The 23,046-nt window shown below is 38.6% G+C and overlaps 1 protein-coding gene across 1 annotated transcript in view; it reads left to right on the top strand.

Annotated features, from left to right (window-relative positions):
• The window catches only part of VCAN (versican), a 91,326-nt gene that overhangs the window by 49,537 nt on the left and 18,743 nt on the right, over positions 1–23,046 (top strand). Inside the window, exons 7-11 of the mRNA XM_004678428.2 lie at positions 1,307–6,373; positions 9,521–9,634; positions 10,774–10,887; positions 16,557–16,715; positions 17,916–17,998. Coding sequence (XP_004678485.1) covers positions 1,307–6,373; positions 9,521–9,634; positions 10,774–10,887; positions 16,557–16,715; positions 17,916–17,998 — 5,537 coding nt within the window. The remainder of the gene's footprint in view (positions 1–1,306; positions 6,374–9,520; positions 9,635–10,773; positions 10,888–16,556; positions 16,716–17,915; positions 17,999–23,046) is intronic.

Genomic DNA, 23,046 nt, shown 5'->3' with positions numbered 1-23,046 from the left:
ATGGTTTGAGCTCCTGTTGTGTTTTTGTTGATAGTTCATACACTTCTATGTTTATGCTAACACATAAAGAATGTAAACCGTATAAATAGAGTTTTTCCTTTTCCAGCTTACCATAATGTTAGATGCGATCCTTTCATACATAGAGGGGAGCTACTCCTTACAACAGTAACAGTCTTTTGAGGACAGGATGGCTCCGTCATAATTACTCTTTCTGCAAGTTCTCAGGTTCAGCATAAATAAGCATGACATGGATAGGAACAAGATTCCTGTATACTCTCTGTTTCTCTGTCTTTTCACGGCTCAGCAGTCCTTGGGGACCTTTGTGTTCTGCCATGCCTCTGGGGCTGGCTGCCGTAGTAGCAGGACCTTCTGGTAGAATAACAGAATTCCACTGTGATGAGAGCAAAGCCCTATACCCAGACAAGGAGCTTTATTGGAGGCATAAATGTCACTTGGGCATAGTAGTTGGTATCCTTTGGCAACCTACAATCTAGGGAATGCTCTAAGAATATGTGCTATTTCAAATGATAGTTCAAATGGTTCTTGAATGCCCTTTGGAGAAAATGTTTAGGAAAAGAACTTTAATTGAGACAATCCAGAGCATGTCTCATAAAGGATAAGGGGGTAAAGATGTGGAAGAATCTTCTTTTTGGTACTTTTACTGAATTATCCCTGCACAGGACCCCCTCATCCAGGACTTCCTGCTCTTGCATCTGGGATGCAGCTGCAGTGTGTATGACTGTCTTATCTCACTGTTGCACTGGGGAGACATTGCAAATTAAGTGTGACAAGGTCCAAAAGAAACTTCTCTTTTATTTTTCTAAACAGCTTTCTCTTGAACAGATTGTGACAAACGTTCTAAAGGAATCTCGCCTCATTTTCTTATTGAATAGTGTGTCTGAGCATCTTCATATCTAAAGAACAATACTCAGTTGTTTTTTCTGTATGAGCTGGTGAAATGGTCTGAATTTTAAATTTTTTTTCAGTTCACACAAAGGTGAATCGCCACATTTCATCATAACAATGTATATATTCATTTCCCTGTTTTATTTTAAGGATATTGTTTTGTTAAATATGTCGATGTCTATTTCCTTTAATCTTAACTTGGGTTTATTTTTTCCCTGTTGTTAATATAAAACAGCAAACTTGAAGACTGAGGACCATGCAATGAAGGTGACTGCACTTACTGTGAAAAGATTTGACTCTTTCTCTGTGTGTATACGTGTGATCAGCCAACCTTGCTATCGATTTTGTGCACTGCCAAATCTTCCATTTAAGTATTGTGAAAACTCTTTGTTTTTTTCAGGTCGAATGAGTGATTTGAGTATGATTGGTCATCCAATAGATTCAGAATCTAAAGAAGATGAACCTTGTAGTGAAGAAACTGATGCAGAGCACGATCTAATTTTGCCTCAGTACATTGAAATAGATATATATCACAGTGAAGATGACGAAGATGAAGATGAAGACTGTGAAAATGCTACTGATGTAACAACCACCCCTTCGGTACAGTATATAAATGGGAAGCATCTCGTCACTGCTCTGCCCAAGGACCCAGAAATGGCAGAAGCTAGGCGTGGCCAGTTTGAAAGTGTTGCACGTTCTCAAAACTTTTCAGATAGCAGTGAAAGTGAGACTTCTCAGTTTGTAATAACTGAAACTGGATTGTCTACTGACTCACAGCCTAGTGACTCTAAAGAAACAACTGAATCACTTGAAATCACATGGATGCCTGAGATTCACCCTGAAATTCCAGAACATTTTTCAAGTGGTGAACCTGACATTTTCCCCACAGTTCCATTCCATGAAGGAGAAACCTCAGAAAGACCAGAATCAGTCACAGAGGGAGGTCTTGAACTTGATAATCAGATGCCTGAACATACCAATTCTGCACCTCTCTTTCCTGAAGAGTATTCAGGAGATGCTTCCATTAACCAAGAATCTCAGAGATCGTTCTTTTCAAGGGCTACAGAAGTAACATTTGGTAAAAAGGCAGAAAAAAGCATTTCTGTCACATTTACTCCAACTTTAGTCTCAAGTTCTGTGTCGGCAAATGTTTCAGAGGATGTCTCAGTTATCTTAACCAGGAATCCACATTCGGGTGATTCACAGTCCACCATAGAAAGCTGGGTGGAAGTAACACCTAGACAAACTGTAGAGGTTTCAGGAAGTCCTTCAATTTCAATTCCAGAAGGTTCAGGGGACTCAGAAGATGATAAAGCTAAAATGTCCACCATGGTAATCAATTTGTCACAGAGAAATACTACAGATACACTCATTACTTTAGGTACTGGCAATATAATGATCACAGAAAACCTTCTTGATGTTCCTGCAACTACTATTTATTCAGCTTCTGAACAACCTCCTACAGTAGTGCCTACCAAATTTGAAAGGGGAACAGACACTTCTGAGCGGGTTTTCAGTCCATCGCTTGAGGGAAAGATAAAGAAAGTTGAAGAGGAGGGACCCACAGCCATGGCTTTGACAGTTGAGGTGCTTTCATCCACACAGCAATCGGATCAATTAATGCTACCTTCTGAATTAGAAAGCATAAATGAAGCTACACCTAGTGACTTAGCATCAATTACCAGGAAAAATTTTATGTCCTTGGCAACACCCACACTGATTGAAAAGGAAATGACAAACTCTACTCCTGTCTTGACAGAACCAAATATTTTAGATAAGCTGGAGACACAGAGCACTGCACCGAGCTCTAGTGTTCAAACTGGGGTTCCACAAGAGCTGGCCACTGTCCCAGGTGGTTCCCTTTTGGAGCAGGGCTCTGGAGAAGTAGCTGCTGACCCTGAAATCACCACTGTTTCTTCATTTTCATTAACATTAGAGCCCAAAATTCAAACCAGAAAGGAAGCAGCTGCTACTTTATCTCCTCAGATGGAAACTTTATCCCCCTTTGAGTCAACAGGACTACATTTGAGCACTGTCATGGATGGAGAAGTTGCTGAAATTATAAGCCAAACATCCAAGGACAACTTGACCTCAGAAGTTTCAGGAGAGCCTACTCATGGGGCAGAAATAAAAGATTTCTCTACCAGTTTTCCTTTGGAGGAAGATTTCAGTGGGGACTTAGGAGAATATTCAACAATCTCTCATCCCATAAGAAAAGGAGAAATAGCAATGCCAGGGGGCTCTGGGGATGCAGCATTTAAGGATACCCAGACTCAACCATCTGCAATACCTGTTTCAGATACCATCAGTCACATAATTGACTCAGAAAAACCTGGAAATCCCTTGGTCATTGCATCTGCATCCACCTGGGAAGAGTTCACAGCCTCAGCTGAGGGTTCGGGTGAGCAGTTGGGTAGCTCTGTTGACCAAGTGTTTCCCAGTGCTGTGGGAAATATATCTGATATACAATCTCCATTTGCTGGCCAACGATGGGAACAAGTAGATACAATCAGTGAAGCTGATAAAAGATCAACGATTTTACCAACAGTGGAAGCTGAAGTTACTGAAGCTGCAGCAGATAAGGAGGAAGTGAAGGCCTTTAGCACAGTTTCAGTGGGCTTTCCCCAAACTATGGAACAAGCAAATTTTGATTCACAAACATTTACTGACACTGGACTTAGAACCACAGATTATTCTACACTAACAATGAACACAACTGGCATTAACATTGAGGAAGTGGAGGCGAGAGGCTCTTCTTTAGCTGACATTTCTACTCCAGATCCATATGCAAAGGGTTTGGAACCATACACTACTCTCCCTGAAGTTACCGCAGAATTTGATGTTTTCTTAGCTGCTACCTCAGTGACTAAATCTATACCAGCTGAAATTATAATTACAGATCTACCAGTAAAAGAGGAAGGAAGTGTAAAATCTTCCAAAGTTACAAAACCAATAATGAAAGAGTCAGATACTGATCTTTTATTCTCTGGACTGGGATCAGGGGAAATTTTGCCTACTGCTGAATCAGAAAGCATCACTGAAATGGAAAAAATCATTCACACGATAGATACCCAAACTTCTCAACTGGGAAGCGTAGAAACAAGCATTTTCAGTGATGTAACTGAAGACTATGAGGGAATGAAAAATGTGCAAAATGAAGTCAGCTCCCTTATTTCCAAGACAGACAGCATCTCCAAAAACAGCAAGACAGTGGCCAGCACAACTTTACTTGAGATTTTAAGTGACATCAGAACAGAAGGACACACAACGGCACCTTTCACTTTTTCCACAGACCCTGAGCAGCCTCAAAGTCAGACTCACAGTTGGGCTGGGGAAATTAAAACTGGTAGTCTACAACCTATGACCGAACATGTCTCCATTGAGAATTCTTCAACAGCAGAAGCTAAAGAAACAACAACCTTTTCCACCGATTTTCTGGATAGAACATACGGTCTGGAAATGGCCAAAGGATCTGTTACATCAGCACCAAAATCATCTCACTTATTTTATGAACATTCTGGTGAAGGATCTGGGGAATTGGATACGGTTGATTTAGTCCACACTATTGGAACAACTCAGGCAACCAGGCAAAGAAGCACCACATTTGTTTCTGATAGATCCTTGGAAAAACTTCCTGAGCTTCCAAGAGCCAAAGCTGTTACTGTTGATGCATTCCCGACAGTGTCAATGCTGCCTCTTTATTCAGAACAGAATGAAAGCTCTTCAGATCCAAATGGAACAATGTCAAGTACAATGTCTTATGAGAAGTCCACAGAAGACACGGCAGGTGGTTTCCAAAACTATCTCGTGGGATTCGAGGAGTCCACTTTAAATCCTGACAGGAGAAAAGCCACTGAAAATATTATTATAGATCTGGACAAAGAGGACAAAGATTTAATATTGACAATCACAGAGAGTACAATTCTTGAAATTCTCCCTGAGCTGACATCAGATAAAAACACTATCATTGATATTGATCACACTAAGCCTGTGTATGAGGACATACTTGGAATGCAGACGGACATAGAATCAGAACTGCCATCAGGGCCGCATGACAGTAATGAAGAAAACCCTCAAGTTCAGGAGAAATATGAGACAGTTGTTAATCTTTCTTCAACTGAGGAAAACTTTGAAGGCTCTGGTGATATTCTGGCTAGCTATACTCAGGCAACACATCATGAGTTGCTGACTTCTGAAGATAGAAACCAGTTAGATTATGTGGGCTCTGTCTTCACAACTGGGGTCCCTACCCTTAGCACAGAAAATGAGTTAGATATGTCTCTTCCTACAGTAACATCCTTGCCTGTTCCTACTAATTCTGCCACAGTTAATCCCAAGATTGAGGAACCAAAAGTTGAAGAAAGTGCCGTGGAAGACGTCTTTGAATCAAGCACTTTGTCTGATGGGCAAGCAATTGCAGACCAGAGTGAAATTATAGCAACATTGAGTCATTTGGAAAAGACACAAGGTGAATATGCAGAAAAGAAATTTGTAGGTCCTTCCTTTCAGCCAGAATTCTCTTCAGGAGCTGAGGAGGCACTGATAGATCCCACACCTCCTGTAAGTATTAGTCCTCCCCACCTTATGGCTCAGAGTTTAACAGAGGCACCTACTGTACTGGAAGGATTCAATCCCCCAGATTACACTGATGCAACATCAGCAGTTTCAGGTTTCGCAAAGTTGTCTTCCCAGACACCATCTTCTCCGTTCACTGTCCCCTCAGGCAGCAGAGCCTCTGAACACACGGAAGGTCTGCAGCCTAGGGCTCTGCCAGTCTCAGATGCCAGCACTTCTCAAATGTTCCCAGGAAAACCTGCAAATGTTGAAGCAACTTTCAAACCTTTAAATAAAAAGTACTTTTATGTAACTGAACCTCCGTCCTCATCTCCTGTCACAGAATTAGCATCTTCAGAAGATCACAGCAAACCTCAGTTATTAGAACAAATGGAAATTTCTCCCACAGAACTAATCGCTGAAGAAGGAACTGAGATCACCCCAGATCTCCAAAACAAAAACAATATTGAACTTTCTGGAGACACAATCAAGGTGTTTCCCAGTAGCAGAATACCCAAGGCTGGAGATGTTGTCACAGCTACAAGCAAAGTTAAGTCAGAAGGTGCTACACTGTGGCCACCTTCTATTTCTGCCTCTGCAGTTTACCAGGTTGAGGCCAGTGTGGTGCCTCAGCCCAGGCCACAGACTTCTGAGAAAGCCACCATTCTTTCTCCTTTAGAAAGAAACCCTGAAACCCAAGTTTTGGGTAGAGAGAAGGATTCCACTGTAGCAACATCAGAACAGCAAGTATCAGTGAGAATTGTTGATTCCAATAACCAGGCAAGAGTAAATACTGTGGAGTTAAATACTGAGCTTACACCATCATTTTCTTTTCTGGAAACTTCTAATGATACCGGTTTCCTGGTTGGCATTAATGAAGAGTCAGTGGAAGGCACAGCAGTTTATTTACCAGGTAAGGTCACACCATTGATAAATCTGTTTCCCGATTTGGAAACAGTCCCTTGGTCCTAACATATATAAATATATACCTTCTATTGTGTTGTTAAATCAATGGAGATTTTTATATTGTTCACATGACAGCAGGACAGACCACAATATTGAGATACAAAGTAAGTACAGTTTATTTTTATGGCTTTACAGATATTGTTTGTGTTTTTCTAGGTTTTAGGAACAATAGACAGTTGCCACATAGAAAAAAAATGAAAGTTGTTAATGATGTAAAAGCTCAGTTTGATTTTACTTGCAACTGTAGTGTTGCTGTGTTATATTGAATATATCTCATACTTAAATGCATCTCTTTTTTAAAAATACACAAAACACCCTATCTCTCATTGATAGGTGCTATTAAGGCGGCAAATGAAAACCTATTAAGCCTTTAAAATTTGAGAATAGTAGATAGCTCTAATAAATATTTCACATGGTTTGTAAATATCAGTTATCAGTTCACACTTTCATATAATTTCCTTGTTTGAGATAGTCTACATATTTATCTAACAGGGGCTAGCTATTGGTGGTTTTTATTCAGTGTATACTCGTCCTCTGTTGAGAAAGGGTTTCTATATCTTTACTGAAAGTTCAGAAAGCAGTAATTTGATGATGCCTTATCTAGGCTATTTAGCTTGATTTTACAAACAGGTTATAAAAAAGATTATCTCTGTTTAAAAGGGTAGGATGGAGGATTCAGAGAGCTTCTATAATTTGCCTGAGTTTGCACAGCAACACATGCTGTAGCAAAAGTGAGATCTGAACCTTGGTCATTTCTGTTGCAAAGTGGAAATGGTCTTTTTACTGTCCCTTGCTGGTTTCCTATTAACAAGCTGTAAAGATTAACCATTGATATTTAATAATATCTAAACCAGAAATCTTGAAATACTTCCTTGGTAGAATTCATTTTCTGTTTAATTAAGCCTACTATGTTGAAAAGTCCACTTTAATGAAGTTTTCCAGGAAGATTATTTAAATACGACCTGAGTGGAATCTATGTATATTCATCACCACCTACCTGCCTTAGTACTCTAAGAGCTTTGCTAGTTGAAAATCTGTTTTATCTTTATGAATATGTTTTATGGCATGGCTATACTTAGAATTATTCTTCTGATTTTATCAGGGGTGGCATCTTTTGAGCCATTAATACTTCAATGTGGTGTGCTCTAGGTAGAGGAAAGTAGTTACAAAGAGCAAATGACTTGAAGTATTGTTATATAGCTAGTGTATTTTATGAATAAAGTCAATCAAAGGTGGTTGATGGGCTTTTGTTTGTTTTCACTCTGTATTTATTCTGTAAATAATAACAGTAATCTGGCCAGTGTTTATTATTCTGTAACTGAAATATGCATCAGAATGGTAAAAAATAAGGTCTGGAAATCATTGTATATATACTTCTATATCATTATATACATATACAGGAGAGTTAGGGTCGACAAATGAAGGAGAAATGTGTACCAGTTAACAGTCCACCAAGTTTATTAAGATTAGAACTTGCGACTTCATTGCAAAATAAATTGTCACTTTACATTAATTTAGTAAGCAGGAGCTCACAATACATATCCTGGTTTCTTCTTTACAGATTCAACTTTCGGAGATTAAAACAAGCTGATTTAGGGTAGAATGAAATCATGAAAACAAAACTTTTCTCCCAATCCAAGCTACTTTAAGTTCACAGAAGGAACATGTTCTTGCCAAGCCCTTAATCCCCTTTCCGCCTATTACCCGTGTCTGTGGTGGGAATGCTAGTAATACTTTCCCATTTGCGTGACATGTATTTTAACTGTAGTCTTGTGATATAGGCAGTACTTTCAAAGGCAGAAAGAAAGCTAAAACTACTAAGATTCTAAATATTTTTAGAGCTCTATGAGCGTCTTTTAAAAAATTGGACTAATTTTTGAGTAGTAATAAGCACCTGAATTAACCTCATTATAAAGTTGAACTCCACATGCAAATGTATATCTGTCAATTTTTTCTAATGGTCCAGAATTTACTTAACACTTGGAAAGTTTGAGTTTGACTTTCCTGTGTGGGAAAGGCTCAATTAGCTTCTATAACAGTTCCTTGATTATCTGGATTTTCCTTTAGTTCATACTTCATAAGTAAACTTCTTATTTTTTTTCATGCGTTAATCATTTCAGGGCTGGGGGCTTTCTGAAGATAAGATTTTTATTTCATTATCTAACCCATTTATTCGGTTATTTTGTAAAATTTCAATTGCTGGACATTTTAAAACTTACACAATTCTGAGAAAGTTTTCAAATAATAAATACAAGCTGTTAATATAAATGCAATTACCCATGTAATAGTATGCCGTAAAATATATGCTTCAACTAGTGTTACAGTTTGTGCGTTTAGAAATATTTTTTAAACTGTTTCTTCCCATAAATCTATCTCTTGCCTTTCTGTTTATCTGCTTGGAGTGTCAATTTTATTTGTGTTTTATGAGAAACTGTAATAAAAAGTGGGATTTTCATTTTAGGTTAGGTGTTTGTATTTGTTTGTATACAGTAGCATTTAATCCATGTGTTGCTTTTCTTCAAGTATAGTTTAAAGGAGTACATTTGGAACGTGTTTTTGGAAAAAGCATATTAATGTAGCAGAAGAGACTTCAGTGCACACTTTCGAAGAAACACAGTTTCTGAGCATTAAGTGGTAAAAGGCAATAATAATTCAAATGATGGTAACAAGACAATCTGCTAAAAAGAATGCATGTTCTGTGTATCCAGCCATTTCACATGAACTAACCTCGTTTAAAAGAATACATTTTCCATTCACTGTGCACATATGTGTAATCATTTTGACTAAAATCAATTGCCATTATCATGCCAACTAAATCTGCATTAGAGGATACTAGTTGCCAGATACTGTACCAAAAATAATTTAAAAAATAAATCCAGGAAATGAATAGATGCAATTTGTAACAATTAGCTATCATGCCAAGAAGCACTCCAGAAAGTAAAATTAATGTTAAATTTTATGTGTAGTTTTTCTAAATTGCTATGGTAAAGCTTGCATTATGGTAGCAATAAGTGACATTTTATGCTAAAATGCATTGAAACTTAGCAATGACTCTAATTACTTTTTTTTTTTTTAATTTTCCTGAACATGATAGGACCTGATCGTTGCAAAACGAATCCATGCCTTAATGGAGGCACCTGTTATCCTACTGAGACTTCCTATGTGTGTACCTGTGTGCCAGGATACAGTGGCGATCAGTGTGAACTCGGTAAGATGTTCTTGACTAAAGAAGGTAGTTTTCAGAATGTATATTGGGGAGAAATTTGCATTACTTAAATCAATAAAAGAACTTCAGAGACAGCCCTGTTTAGGTGAATTATACTGTTAAATGAAGTTTAAAAATCATAGACTAATTCAAGTTGGATCTGGAAAATAAAGATAGATATTTCATCATGTTCATCAGTGGAGATCATGGAAATCTGTGTAAAAACTTTGCATTTAATATTGATCTTAAAGTTTGGGAGGATGTTGTGGTAGATCTGAAAACCAGAAATTACAGTCTCAGGAGATTTAGACACGTCAAAAGCACAGAAACCACAACTGCACAAATATATGTGGGTGACTGTAGGGCTTTCAGGTATGCCTACTTTGGGGTTTGTGGGAGGGGAACATTAGGAGAGAACACTATAAAGGGGGTTGATATATGGCGGAGAAGGTCCTGAATCCAGTGTAGCGAGCAGTTTTACTTCATACTCTAATGGCGTGATTTGAGACTTTCGCACACATGATCATCACCTGCAGAGCTTGGTAAAACATGGACTTGCGTTTGCACCCTTCTTGCATCTGTTTCAGTGGGTTTGGACTTAGCCCGCGAACATGTATTTCTAATATTCTCTGTGAGGCCCAGGCCACCCTGACTGGAGCACTGTCTGGGCAGTTGGGATCTGTGGAAGGATTGGAAGCCAAAGAACCAAATTATCATGACAATCAAAGTGAAGGATGGGCCTGAAGCAGTGAGGCCAGTTAATTGTTCTCTGAATTAACAGACTGGTAACCAACCCCAGCTGAGCCAGGCCTGCAGTGAGAGGGCCCTTTAGTTTCAGTCCTTATTTAAAAGCATGAAAGACAATGACTTTCCTCTAATTACTGTTGACAATTATTTTTAGGGTTGCCAGATCTTTCAAATAAAATATCATTTTATTTTTTAGAAAGGGGTCACTTCAGTTGAATTTCAGATAAAAAAAAATACTAAGTGTCAGCATGACTCATCTAGATTAGGGGACACACTAAAAAAGTATTTAATTTTTTAAATTTAAGATTCAAATGGAACTGACCTTCACTAAAATAGAATCTCATATTTAACTTGTTTTGAAAATATTTCTGTGACCTTTGCTGATTTTATTTCAGATTTTGATGAATGTCACTCTAACCCCTGTCGAAATGGTGCCACCTGTGTTGATGGTTTTAATACCTTCAGATGTCTCTGTCTCCCAAGCTATGTTGGTGCACTTTGTGAGCAAGGTAAGAGCTACTGAAACAAATGTTACCGACACTTCATTTCAAATGTTACACCTATATAAACTGTGTCATACTGATTTGGATGGCTTTTACTAAAGACCATTGCATCCTCTTCTTACAGAGGGAAATTCTTAGGTTAACTAAATAACTTAGGTTTCCTTATGTATCCATAGTTCACAGCATCTGAACAATAATGCTGACTAGAATCTTATTATTTTACGGATAGGATGGAATTGCAATCAGGCACACTGAGCTGAAGGTAAGGACATCCAGTTATCAAAAGGATAGCTGTTGTATTTATTCTTCCTAGGGTCAAACCGGCCTAGGCCAGAATCTATACGGGTGGATTACACCAAGAGGTACTGAATGCAGTTAGTTGCAGTTAGTCTCCACTCACTCTAAGTACTTGAGATTCACTGGGCTTATTTTTCCTAGTCCATTGTCTCTGGAAAATACATTAATATAGTTGTTAGAATACATTAGCTTTGGCTTGGCAAACATTATGTAAAAGATACTGTGATTCTGCTAACCAGAGAATTTTCCTACTGAAGAAGTATCTACTTTTCTGAATGAAAGGCTTATGTTCATGATGGCTGGAATCTCATGATCCCTGTAATTTACTTTTTATGGCCAACCTGAGAGTGTATTTTAGGTGGCTAATGGTAACATTGCTTAGTCCATCAATCAGAAACAGATTAGACGCCCAGCACACTAACTAAGCTTCGGAACATCAATTTCCTCTACTTAAAGTCCTACAGTGGTTTGGCTTTGACAAAAGTGCTTCGTGCCAAACTTCCATTCTACCAGACAAATTGAAAATGTATCAGACATTCAGACACATGGGCCTGGCTGCACATTCTGGTTTGCCGCGTTAATCCTGATGTCACCACAGTTAAAGCAAGCTAAAAGAAGTGTGTACTGAATTGCCATTACATGAAGGATGATGGCTAAGTCTTTATGGCTTTTTTTCATGTTATTGTATAGAATGTCTGTTTAAAATTAAATCTGAAAATTAACCAACCAAGATTCTCCTTTCAAAGGAAAATAGTAAGAAAATTACCATTTGTTGAAGAAAACAAAAGGGTGAGACATTTGAAACTTTGAAACACATTAAAATGCAATTCAAAAAAGCATTTGTTTGCCAGTGGACTGAATACCTACATCCTCTGGGACTGTGTTTGGTGCTGGAATTAGAACTCTGAACAAAATAAAGTCCCTGATCTTGGTGACTTAGCATAACCCTTGGCACAGGGTAAAATATTTTTGTTGAATATTTTATAGTTTACCAAATGCTTACAGGTGCATCATTTGATTGGTTGATATAATATTTCAAGAAATTGACACTCAAGGAAAAGAGATGGTTCGGAGTAATACAACTAGTGGTATACCTAGAGGACCTTTGAAAACCTAGGTCGTTCTCAAAATCTTCTAGACTAACTCTTAAAAATGGACATTTTATTCTCTCTCTTCAAAAAGCTATTAAAAAGGATTTAGTTTTTTCTTTCATTTCTGGTGCCACCAAACTTTCATGTTCATTCATTTTTATCTTAAAATGTTAACTTTTATTCACATTATTTGTCAAGAAACGGATATCCCAGTCTGTTTACCAGTGGCAGCTGTGCTCCTGTGATTTACTGCCAGCACATTGCAAGATTTTTTTCTCCTCTCTTCAGGTTGCCTAAGAACAAATGTTTTCTTCATTAACAGCAGCATTGTTGTCTAAACAGTCTTCTGTCCAAATTTCAGTGATGACTGCGTCATTGTTTTTTCAGCTGACCTTTTCTGTTCTCTGACTTCCCAATTCCCAGTAACTCTGGAGCAAGGGACACATTTTGGTAGAATGATAGCAGATATAAAATCTAGAGGGGACTATCGAACACTAAAGAAAGAGTTCTATTCACCATTGCCCCCAGAGACAGCTTGCCCGAAACAAGGGTCTGAGTGTAGTCACTTTCGTAAAGATTGACAGCTGTATGTCTGTAGTGTTGAAATGTTAAGGGGAAGGATGTCCTAAAGGAACTCTGCAGTCTTATGGACTCCACCCCCTATTCCAGCTTTCTGGACCCTACACATTGCTCCAGTGATTTGAAACTGCAACTCCCAGCAGTACCAGGGAGAGAACTGCGAGGACCCAAGGGCGGAGCTAGCAGGAAGGAATTCTGGGACATTTGGGGGATACATAGGGGCATGATTGCATCTAGTGCTCTCTCTCTCTGGCTCTCTTTCTCGGGAAGCAGCTCTCCAGACCGGGTGACTAGGTGCATTCAGTCAGCCTAGCCGTAAGGTATTGCAATTACTTTGTATCCCGCTCTCTTTCCCTGGGTTTGTTTCCTATTCCTTTCCCCTTTTTGTAAATAAACCCATTATCGACCCTTTTGTGTGTACCTGCAGTGTAACTGAGTTGTGAGCGCGCAGGTGAGGCCCCACAGACAGGCGGCCCAGTCCACTCTGGGCTACCCTGTAACAGAAAAAGTTGCCAATCTCTAGCATAAAGAGAGTAGAGTTTCAGTGAAATTATTTAAGAGTGATAGTCTCAGCATCTCTGGTCTTGAAGAGGACTGTTGTACCCTCCTTCCTGCCCCCATCTGCCACTGCCTGGGGTGCCCATCACACCAAGTAAGACAAAATCTGGGATTTTGTCATGTAACCTAGGCATTGTGGTTTTTTATTTATTTATATATTTTTTAAGATTTATTTATTTGTGCATGCAGAACTGGGATACAGGCCAGAGGCTCAGGGGCTGTGAGAGGCTTCACCGGAAACAGAGTGGGGAGCAGAACAGGCAGATCAACGAAGTACACTCCTGAGAGGAGCAGCGGGCGGGTCAGGAGAGGTCTGCCACACCATGTGGTCTCCTCCGGGGCAGGCAAGGATCGAACTCATACAGAAGTGGCTTTGGCTTCTTAGTGCTGTGCTTTAACCCGCTACACCACCAGGGAGGGCCTAGGCATTGTGGTTTTAAAATATATGACAGTCCATACATCAGATGATTTTTTTTTTTTTAAAGATTTATTTATTTGTACATACAGAACTGGGGTACAGGCCAGAGGTTTAGGGGCGGAGAGGCTTCACCAGAGACAGAGCGGGGAGCAGAACAGGCAGATCGACGAAGTACACTGCTGAGGGGAGCAGCGGGCGGGTCAGGAGAGGTCTGCCTCGCCATGTGGTCTCCTCCGGGGCAGGCGGGATTTGAACTCATGCGGAAGTGGCTTTAGCTTCTCAGTGCAGTGCTTTAACCCGCTGCGCCACCAGGGAGGGCCACATCAGATGATTTTTAAGGAAATAATTATCCCAAAGGTTGGCTTAAGTAAATGAAATGCTTATGCCAGTATTTTTAAGTAAGATTAGAAAAAGAAACAGACTACTCCTGCTGTCTTTTATCAGAACCTATTCTAGAAGATCCTGCTTGACACATCATCCTTCATTATGTATTTATGAAATTTATGAGTAAAATTAAGTGTATCTATATGGAAATTTGGCTTTTTTTTAAATTAAAAGTCATTCTGCTATTTGCACATGTGTTTCATAATAATTGTGAATCTATGGCTTAGAGAATGCAGATAGTAAATTGTACAGGTAGCAAGTTATCATTGTTTGGTTTTAACAGAAACCCTGCCCAGTTTTTTGGACCCATGCTCTGTCAGGAATCTATGCATCCACTAACCGACAAAGGCATGGTAGCAATGAGGTGATCACAACATCTAAATTTTATGATCATTTGGGATTTTGGTGTAAGAAGAAAAATACTTAATCTATTTTAAAAGAGAACTAAACTAGAACCTATTTGTGTTAATAGAAGAAAAGAAAGGGTATACAGAAGAGCTTTTTCTAGTATATTCAGTAAATCAGAGATCCTCTAGGATTTCAAACTGTGTATCTTAAAGTAAACGATAACTTCTATGGTTAAAGAAAGCTGTGTTATATCACAAATTGACTTTAACAGTGAGATTGTGTTAAAAATTTCCCCAATTCTTGCTCTCTATAACCTAATGCCTTCATTTATTAAAGACTTGTTTCCTCCCCATCTTCCCTAATTCACCTCTAAATTTTGTCATGTGAACTTTCCAATAGAAAATTGCAACATCCAAGTAGCTGAAATATGATTCACTCTTGGGTGCTGAGCGTTACTTTTATACCAGATCATCTAGCTGTGTCTTGGGTACTTTCCTTTGAGATTTGGTGATCTCCAAACAACATGATAATAAAACTCTAAACTTCCAGTACACATTATTAAAACCAATTAGTCATCTGGCTGTAACTAAACAACGGCCTGATAGACTAAACTGAAATAAAGACTGCTCTAGCGATAAACTACGTCTGTTATATGACTGTGGTCTAAATCAGTGAAATCAGGAAATAATAGAATCAGAATGCATGCTGTCCCACATTTACAGAAAAAAGGAGTAATCAAAGTCAAGAGATAATCTGACTTTCAACTTCGCCATCAAGTCAGAGGTATAAAACTAGCATTTATCCTAGTACATAAGTACTATTTCTTCTAGTATAGATTTTTTTTTTCTCATTGATCAGTAAAATTAGGAGAGGGAGTAAAATTGGGGATGGTTGTTAGCTAATCTTGAAAGTTCTTAGAATTCTAGGAACATTCAGTGGTAATTTTATATGTAATATAAATCAATATGTATTGACAGGCTTAATCTATTTGGGAGATAATTTTGTGAATGTCAGAATTATTTCTGTTGACCATCATTTAACACTATTGTTTGACCCACCCCTTGTATATGTGTCTGAAGATGACCAATGATAATATGTTAGGAGCAAGATTGATTTCTTGTAAACGTACAGTAAACGGGCAATCGAGAATATAACTGATTTTGCACCTAGCCTAAAATTTAGATATAGTTGAAAGTTGTTTTCATCCTAGCAGGATAACTAGTTACAGTGTGCTTATTGTGGAAGAGAAATGTAACTAATATGTGTATATTCACATAAATATGCCGGTATGTAGATGGCTTGCTGGAATGAAAGATACTAAGTTAAAGAATTTTGGTTATTTCATTATTAGTAAAGTTAAAGTCCTCCTGGGTTTGCACTGGGAATTATCTATATTCCTTCTCCTTTTGCGAAAAAGCACACTTCCGAAGATGTGTAGCAGAAGCTGTCTACCACTGTAGTTTTTTTTTCTCTCTCTCTTTTTAAATCTTACCTCACAAGAGCCTGTAGCAACTCAGCTATCTCCACAGAAAGTTGAAAAGGATGCTTTCCAAAGCCTTTGAAGTCCATGTGCAAACAGAACATTCATGATCCTGATAGCCAGAATTCTTATCTTATCATTTGAATGATTCTCTTTAGAAAAGTTGTGTTGATGAGGAATTAGCCTGAATGGCTTCCCTCATTAAGTCAAGAGACTGACTACAAGGTCCAGGTTTGACTGGCCTTTCTTCCATTTATCTCTCCTGCTGAAACTGGCTTTAATCAAGGAAATTACAGTTAGATACTGCCTTTTCAGCCCAAAAGATATAGGGCCACCCACACTGCAGGAAGCAGTTGGGCTCCCTTTAGTGTAATCTCTTGGTCAGTGTGACCAAAGTCTCTTACTCAGCTACTTCAGGGACACTGCCTTGATATTGTCCCGGGTCTTCTATTAACACTGCAAATGATGATCAAATCTGAATCATGTTGGTGAACTTAATGAAGCCTTGGTTTCCTCCTAGACACGGAGACTTGTGACTACGGCTGGCACAAATTTCAAGGGCAGTGCTACAAATACTTTGCCCATCGCCGCACGTGGGACGCTGCGGAACGCGAATGCCGTCTGCAGGGTGCCCATCTCGCCAGCATTCTCTCTCATGAAGAACAAATGTTTGTGAACCGTATGTACCAAAGACACATGGTTTATTGAAGGTCCATTCCTTCTCATCACCTTCTTAATTTTAACATTAACTGCAAAGAAGTAACGTTTTCAGCTATACATCTAAACCCCTCTACTGTCCTTGACTTGGAATCACTCCTCATATATGAGTCCCGCCCCACTCGGGAAGCTTTCAGCCAGCCAGAACCTAAGCCAGCAGTCACAGGTGAAACCTTGCATCAGGTTGAATTGTAAGAAATTGCTGGAAGAGTATTATTATTTTTTTAGATCAAATTACAAAATGGCCACTTCTTATGTTTCAGTCTAATTGTTCTCATGGTTACTTTGTGGGTCTCTATTTTGCACATGGACATGTGTTGTTTAAAGTTAATGAGAAATCACTTTCAATTATTTTTGTCCAGCTAATTAAAATTGTTAAGAATACCCTAAGCTTATCCTCTGCAAAATTAGTCTTATGCAAACTTCTAATTGTTTTTAGACCATAGGAAGTAGACTTTTTATTATGGACATGACTAGTTGGAGACTGAAAGCAATAAAACTGAATCCTGGAGCAGTTTAATTACTCAAACTATACTGCAAAGGGGAACATAGCAAGCTTTTATGTAAAAAATTTTCCTCATGAAACATTGCATGATGCTTTATTACAGAGTTTCTCATGATTCCTGCTTTATTTTAGAAGTTGATTATTAACTTGCAATCTGGATAGAGATTCATTGAACTTTTTTGCCCAGTATTGTTGCCAATGACTCATCTCATAGCAACGGTAATTATTTTGAGGGTGATTTTTTGCAGAATAGTTTGGTCTGGGTGTTTACTGCTTAAAATGCTTTGAGAAGAAGCATATGAAGCTTACATGGCTAAGACCTGTCCCATTCTATTGGGCTACTGAATTTTTGCCAACAGCATAGATAATCAAAAAATAAATGCGAAGTTACAATCATGATTGAAAATGGAAAAAATACTTAATTAGCTAAACTGCTAGGAAATTTTTGTTTACATTTGATAAAAGTTCACAGTATTTGCAAATTAGCATTTTAATTTAAAGTACATTGGGCAGAAGAACAAAAGAGAGATTTTTATGAGCAATTAAACAAAACTCCAGTCAGAAAAGGGAATACATGATTCACTTTAAAAATAACTGTCATGAAATTATATTTAGTGGGAGAGGAAATAAAACTATATGCTGTTTCCCATCCCTTAGGTCTGGGCCATGATTACCAGTGGATAGGCCTCAACGACAAGATGTTTGAACATGACTTCCGTTGGACCGATGGCAGCACCCTGGTAAGTTTCTAATGAAAGTGATATCGATTCGAGGACCTAGGGCACCCTTTGCATATTACAGAGGTACATAAATTGGAAACCAGACAAGTGACTTGTTGAGGGTCATTCAGTAAAATAGAGGGACGTTAGAGTAGACTTATATGAGAACTCATGCAACTACCCATGACTCTCCTTAAAATCTTAAAGAAAGGGGGCCTGTTGTCACAAGGGATTCAGTCTTAGCACTATCAAGCTATTTCCAGCCACTGCAGTACAAGTTTGATCCCCGGCCAGGGAGCTGACCCACATATGTCTCAGCAGTCCACTCCTGTCTTGTCCGCTGTTCCTCTCAGCAGTGTATCTCAGTCAATCTTCCTATTCTGCTCCCCACTCTGTCTTTGGTGAATCTTCTCAGACCCCCCTGCATCTCTGGCCTGCACCCCAACTCTTGTATGTTTAAGTAAAATAAATAAAAGAGGAGAGGGTACCAATCAGATTTCCATTCAAAAGAAAAAGTGCATAATCCACTGAATTAGCTCCAGTTTGTCTTTCAGATTGTTATCTTTGCTTTTTATTGCTTCAAAGAACAAAGAAATGTAAGAGAAAAGTGCTTCAATCTATACTTTCTTAATTAACTCTACTGGAAATTTGCTATACTCATGACTCCTTTTCATCCAGGTAAAAGTGCTCATTTATCCACCTTAAAAAGGGTGTTGAGTGATGCTCTTGTCCTTTCTACCCTTCAAACTCTGCAGATACTTATCTGGGTTTCAGTATTTTTCTACAGAAAGGAGTGACTTGGAATATGGTCACAACATTGAGTAGGTTGGAGAAAATTTATTTGGTAGGACAGGTGAAATTGAGCTTCCAGTAGCAAATATGTGCATCTATTTCTTTAGAAATTGGCTGTCTTCCTGATTCTAGGCACTGACTGTTTTAGGAACTCCTTGGGGATGTAATTAAACAACTGGTGCCTTGGCCTCAGGCCAGATTCATTAAAGCTAAATATCCAAGTATCTTAGGTGATTCTAAAGTGCAAGTCTGGGATCCACTGGGCTAGATGTTAAGTGTAAATTAAATTCTAAATTAGACAAATGAAAGTAAAAATGGAACAGTTTTTAGCTCTTTTTGGGCGTGAATTACAAGATGCTTGAATTTTATAGCTAACAGCCAGTCATCTAGATTTAATGAACTTGGCAAAATATGAAGTTCATCATAGATGGCTGCTTAAGCAATCACTGCATTTGGACATTCTCTTGTGTTCAAGAAAGCACGCTGTGCTCTTTCCCACTGACAAATGATTTCTGCTCTGTATCCATCTTTATACTAAGAAGTGTGCATGTGTTTATTCCCCACAATCATATTTTAAAGAACATGAGGGTTTTTTTTAAAGATTTATTTATAGGTACAGAATTGGGGTACAGGCCAGAGGTTGCAGGGGCGGTAGAAGATTCACCAGAAATAGAGTGGGGAGCAGAACAGGCAGATCGACAAAGTGCACTGCTGAGGGGAGCAGCGGGCAGGTCAGGAGAGGTCTGCCACGCCATGTGGGTCACCTCCGGGTTGGGGGATCCAGATTGTACTGAAGCAGCTGCGGCTAGCTTGCAATGCTGCATCCTAACCCGTTGCACTACCGGAGAAAACCCTGGAACCTCCATGTCTTTAAGAGGAGTTTCCCTTTAGAGTATCCTTTAGTGTCTTTTGTCATTTGCAACTCCAGAATACATCCTGGTTTGTCTGTGCTCTTTCCTTACATCTCATAATTAATCAAATTTATTTGTCATTTGAGTGCATGAAGTAGGTCCGTTGGCAAGGTGCAGGACAATGGGGAAAGTGGATTGTCCATAAATTCTAGTCCAGAAGGCATGTACATATCATGCCCCTTGGAGGAGTATTCTTTTGTCCATGTGTCCTGGCTGGATGGTGCATCTGTAATCGCTGTCTCTGTATGTTTTCATTTTGCTGAAATGTATAATTATTTCCGGGAAATAGTTTTAGTCTGTTAGAAGTGCTTGTGTGGTGTAAGTTTTTCCATATTAACTGTAATTGAGGATAGACATTTTTGTCTTTATTCATTTAACTTATAAGGAGACATAAACATTAAAAAGGACTTTTTTAAGTCCTCCCTCTACAAACTTACTCATAGAAATGGCCTAGTGAAAAGCACAAGACCTCTGAACTGCTGACTGTTACAGAAGCTGGAATGTTAAGGACTTGGCCTATTTTGTTGGCACTTCTTGTTGCCTTACCCCACCTGCAGCTCATTTCAAAGTATACCTGTTGGCCGGGTGCCTGCTCTGGCCCTGAGCCTGAAATAGCTGCATTTGATCAGGTGAAAAACATGGAAAGTCTGTCATTTGTTGCAGACTGATGGGGCAGGGCCAAGTCCCAGAAAGGTTTCAGTCTTTCCTTGGTTGTTGTAGAATTGATTTTTGGAGTTTTTCTGTAACTAGATGTTTATCCTGGTTTCCCCAGGGGTGGTACAACTCTTCAAGGAATGGTTCTGTTACTTGCTTTTTGTTTCTCACTGAGTCTAGAATAAGGTCTTATACTTCCTGTGAGCTTGGTTAATGACACAGATTAGATTATTGTCTTGTTTGTGGTAGTGGTGTGGGATCAGTAAAGTATCTTAGGGAATTTATCTTCCTTGTCAGGTGCTATTCAGGTGAACCTGACTCATCAGATGTCATGAGTCCACTATGCAAAGCAAACCATCTCAACAGTTTTGCTTTTTATTCTGTGTCCACTAATTTTTAATGGAGGATGAAATGTATAGGTATAGATATAGATATAGAAATGTATATAGATATATATACCTATATACCATGTTCACTGTCTAGGCTAGTCCTGAACAAGGTAAATAAGTAAGCATTGTACTTTGTCCAAAAAGAAATCTCGTCTTTCCTCAGAGGGAGAGAAATTCCCTAACTATAAAATGAAAAGAATCTAATTCTTAATTAATCCACTCTTTTAAAAGATTTATTTATTTATGCATTACAGAATTGGGGTACAGGCCAGAGGTGCGGGGGCAGTGAGAGGATTCACCAGAGGCAGTGGAGAGTCAGCCAGAGACAGGCTGACTGGTGAAGAACTGCTGAGGGGAGCAGCGGGCAGGTCAGGAGAGGTCTGCCACACCATGTGGGTCACCTCCAGGGCAGGCAGGGATCAAACTCATGAGGAAGTGGCTTAAGCTTCTTAGTGCTGTGCTTTAACCCACTGCGCCACCAGGGAGGGCCCTTAATTAATCCTCTTTTAACTGAACCTTAGGAAGAGAGCTCCAAGTGAGGACCTCAGTTGGAAGACATGGCAAATGAGTTACACAAACAAGCCAAAAAATGACACAAGTAAATCCAGAAAAGATCTCTGACAGACCTTTGGTTTCTTCTTAATTCTCTCTTTGTATGAAATAAAGCATGCTAAGGAGTGGCCCTTAACTTTGAACATTTTGGAACAGAAACGACCATCTGCCATCTGACTGATCTTTGGCCCATTTGTCTCCTTATCTAACCACTCTTTCCTCTATCCTTCCTCTCCAAGGCAGCCTAGGTGTCTCGTAAGGGCTTTGTAGTTCTTTATACAGGCACCATCCCCTTAACAGGTTCCACATGTGCTCAAGCTTTTGAATAAAATAGTTCTCCTTTGTTCCACTGTTTACTCCAAGTGTCTTGCTTTTGAAAATATTCCTCACAGTAAACTTTTCATGTGGGAAAACGGTATCTGCTTACACTTGGAAGTGGTGTTAACTTGACAGCTTGCAACTTGAAGGACTTTGTTTATATTTTAGACTTTCCCCTTTCCCTGCCCCCATTTTGTGTCAGAAAGATTTATTAGAGATTATTCTTCTTGGGAGGTAGGTAGGACAGTGTTAAAGCAAAAAGGACCTTTGATAGTCACTATATATTATCTTTCATTTTTCAGTCTTGCAGTTTGGTAAAAGAAGCACATTCACATTAGGTGTCAATTTGAATCATTTCTTTTATTAAAATGACTAAGCTTGGCTTTCCATGAACTTGTCTTATAGTATTGTCGTGTTTGAGACATGGTTTATAGCTGAACGAATTCAATTAATGCTCGTTTGCTAAATAAATGAGGTTATTTGGTCAAGTTATTTAAATTGCTCTTATTCAGATTCGGTCTGGTTTATTTCACATTATTAACTCTGCAATATTACCATATCTAAATATATCTATACAGATCTAAACATATCAATCCCATAAATCAAAATCATTACTAAAGTTATATCATTACCAAACAGCCTAATTCTAGGTTTTATTAGATATTAAAATACTTATATTACTTGTAAGGAGTGGTTCCCTGAAAAATTTAGCCAAAGTGTACCCATGAATAAAAATGGGTGTAGCCTTACTCTTAACAATTTGTATTAAGGTTATTTTCTCTTCACATATTTCAGTTTTTGCTGTGTCACTTGATTTTCTACTAACTAGTCACATTTCATTTTATCATTTTGTTTTCTACCAACCAGTTATTCTTTAACTGGATTATTGATCTCTACTAGGGAAATGCTGCATGGTTTTGTTAGAAGTCCTGACAAATAACCTCAATAATGAATTACTTTGCTTGTCACCCAGGTAATGTCTTCAAAGACACTAAGTTAAACCATCCATCTAAGTTAAATATGCATGAAAGCTAGCCAACTTAAACAAACATTTCTTATCTAGCTTCTCTACTATTAGCTGACTTTTTAGTTCTTTCTTTAACCTATTGTTAAATGAATGACTAGCCTGAAGTGTTAACTCTGTTTTCCAGACCTACAAATCTTCTCTCCTTTGCTTTGTACTCTTGTTAAACCCTTCCTAACTTTGTTCCAAGGCTTCCTTTTGCCTTTAGCATAGCATTCTCCTCATTAGTGTTGCTTTTCAAGCCCAGCAGTTATGTTTGCCTGTTCTGTAACAAAATTATCTCAGCTATCTCAGTTTCTGGAATAAGCCATGATATTTCACTTGTGGACCTTTGTATATATTTGCCCTACCACTTGGAATATTCTTGCTTCTTGCCTCTTCATTGAGTTAGCATTTGTTTAAATACTTTGCTGAGCCACCAGTCTCCTT

This window comes from Condylura cristata, unplaced genomic scaffold (assembly GCF_000260355.1).
Source record: "Condylura cristata isolate star-nosed mole 26May11 unplaced genomic scaffold, ConCri1.0 scaffold00007, whole genome shotgun sequence".
Classification (NCBI taxonomy): Eukaryota; Metazoa; Chordata; class Mammalia; order Eulipotyphla; family Talpidae; genus Condylura; species Condylura cristata.
Note: the sequence above shows the minus strand (reverse complement) of the source record. Positions and strands in the feature narration are given on the sequence as shown.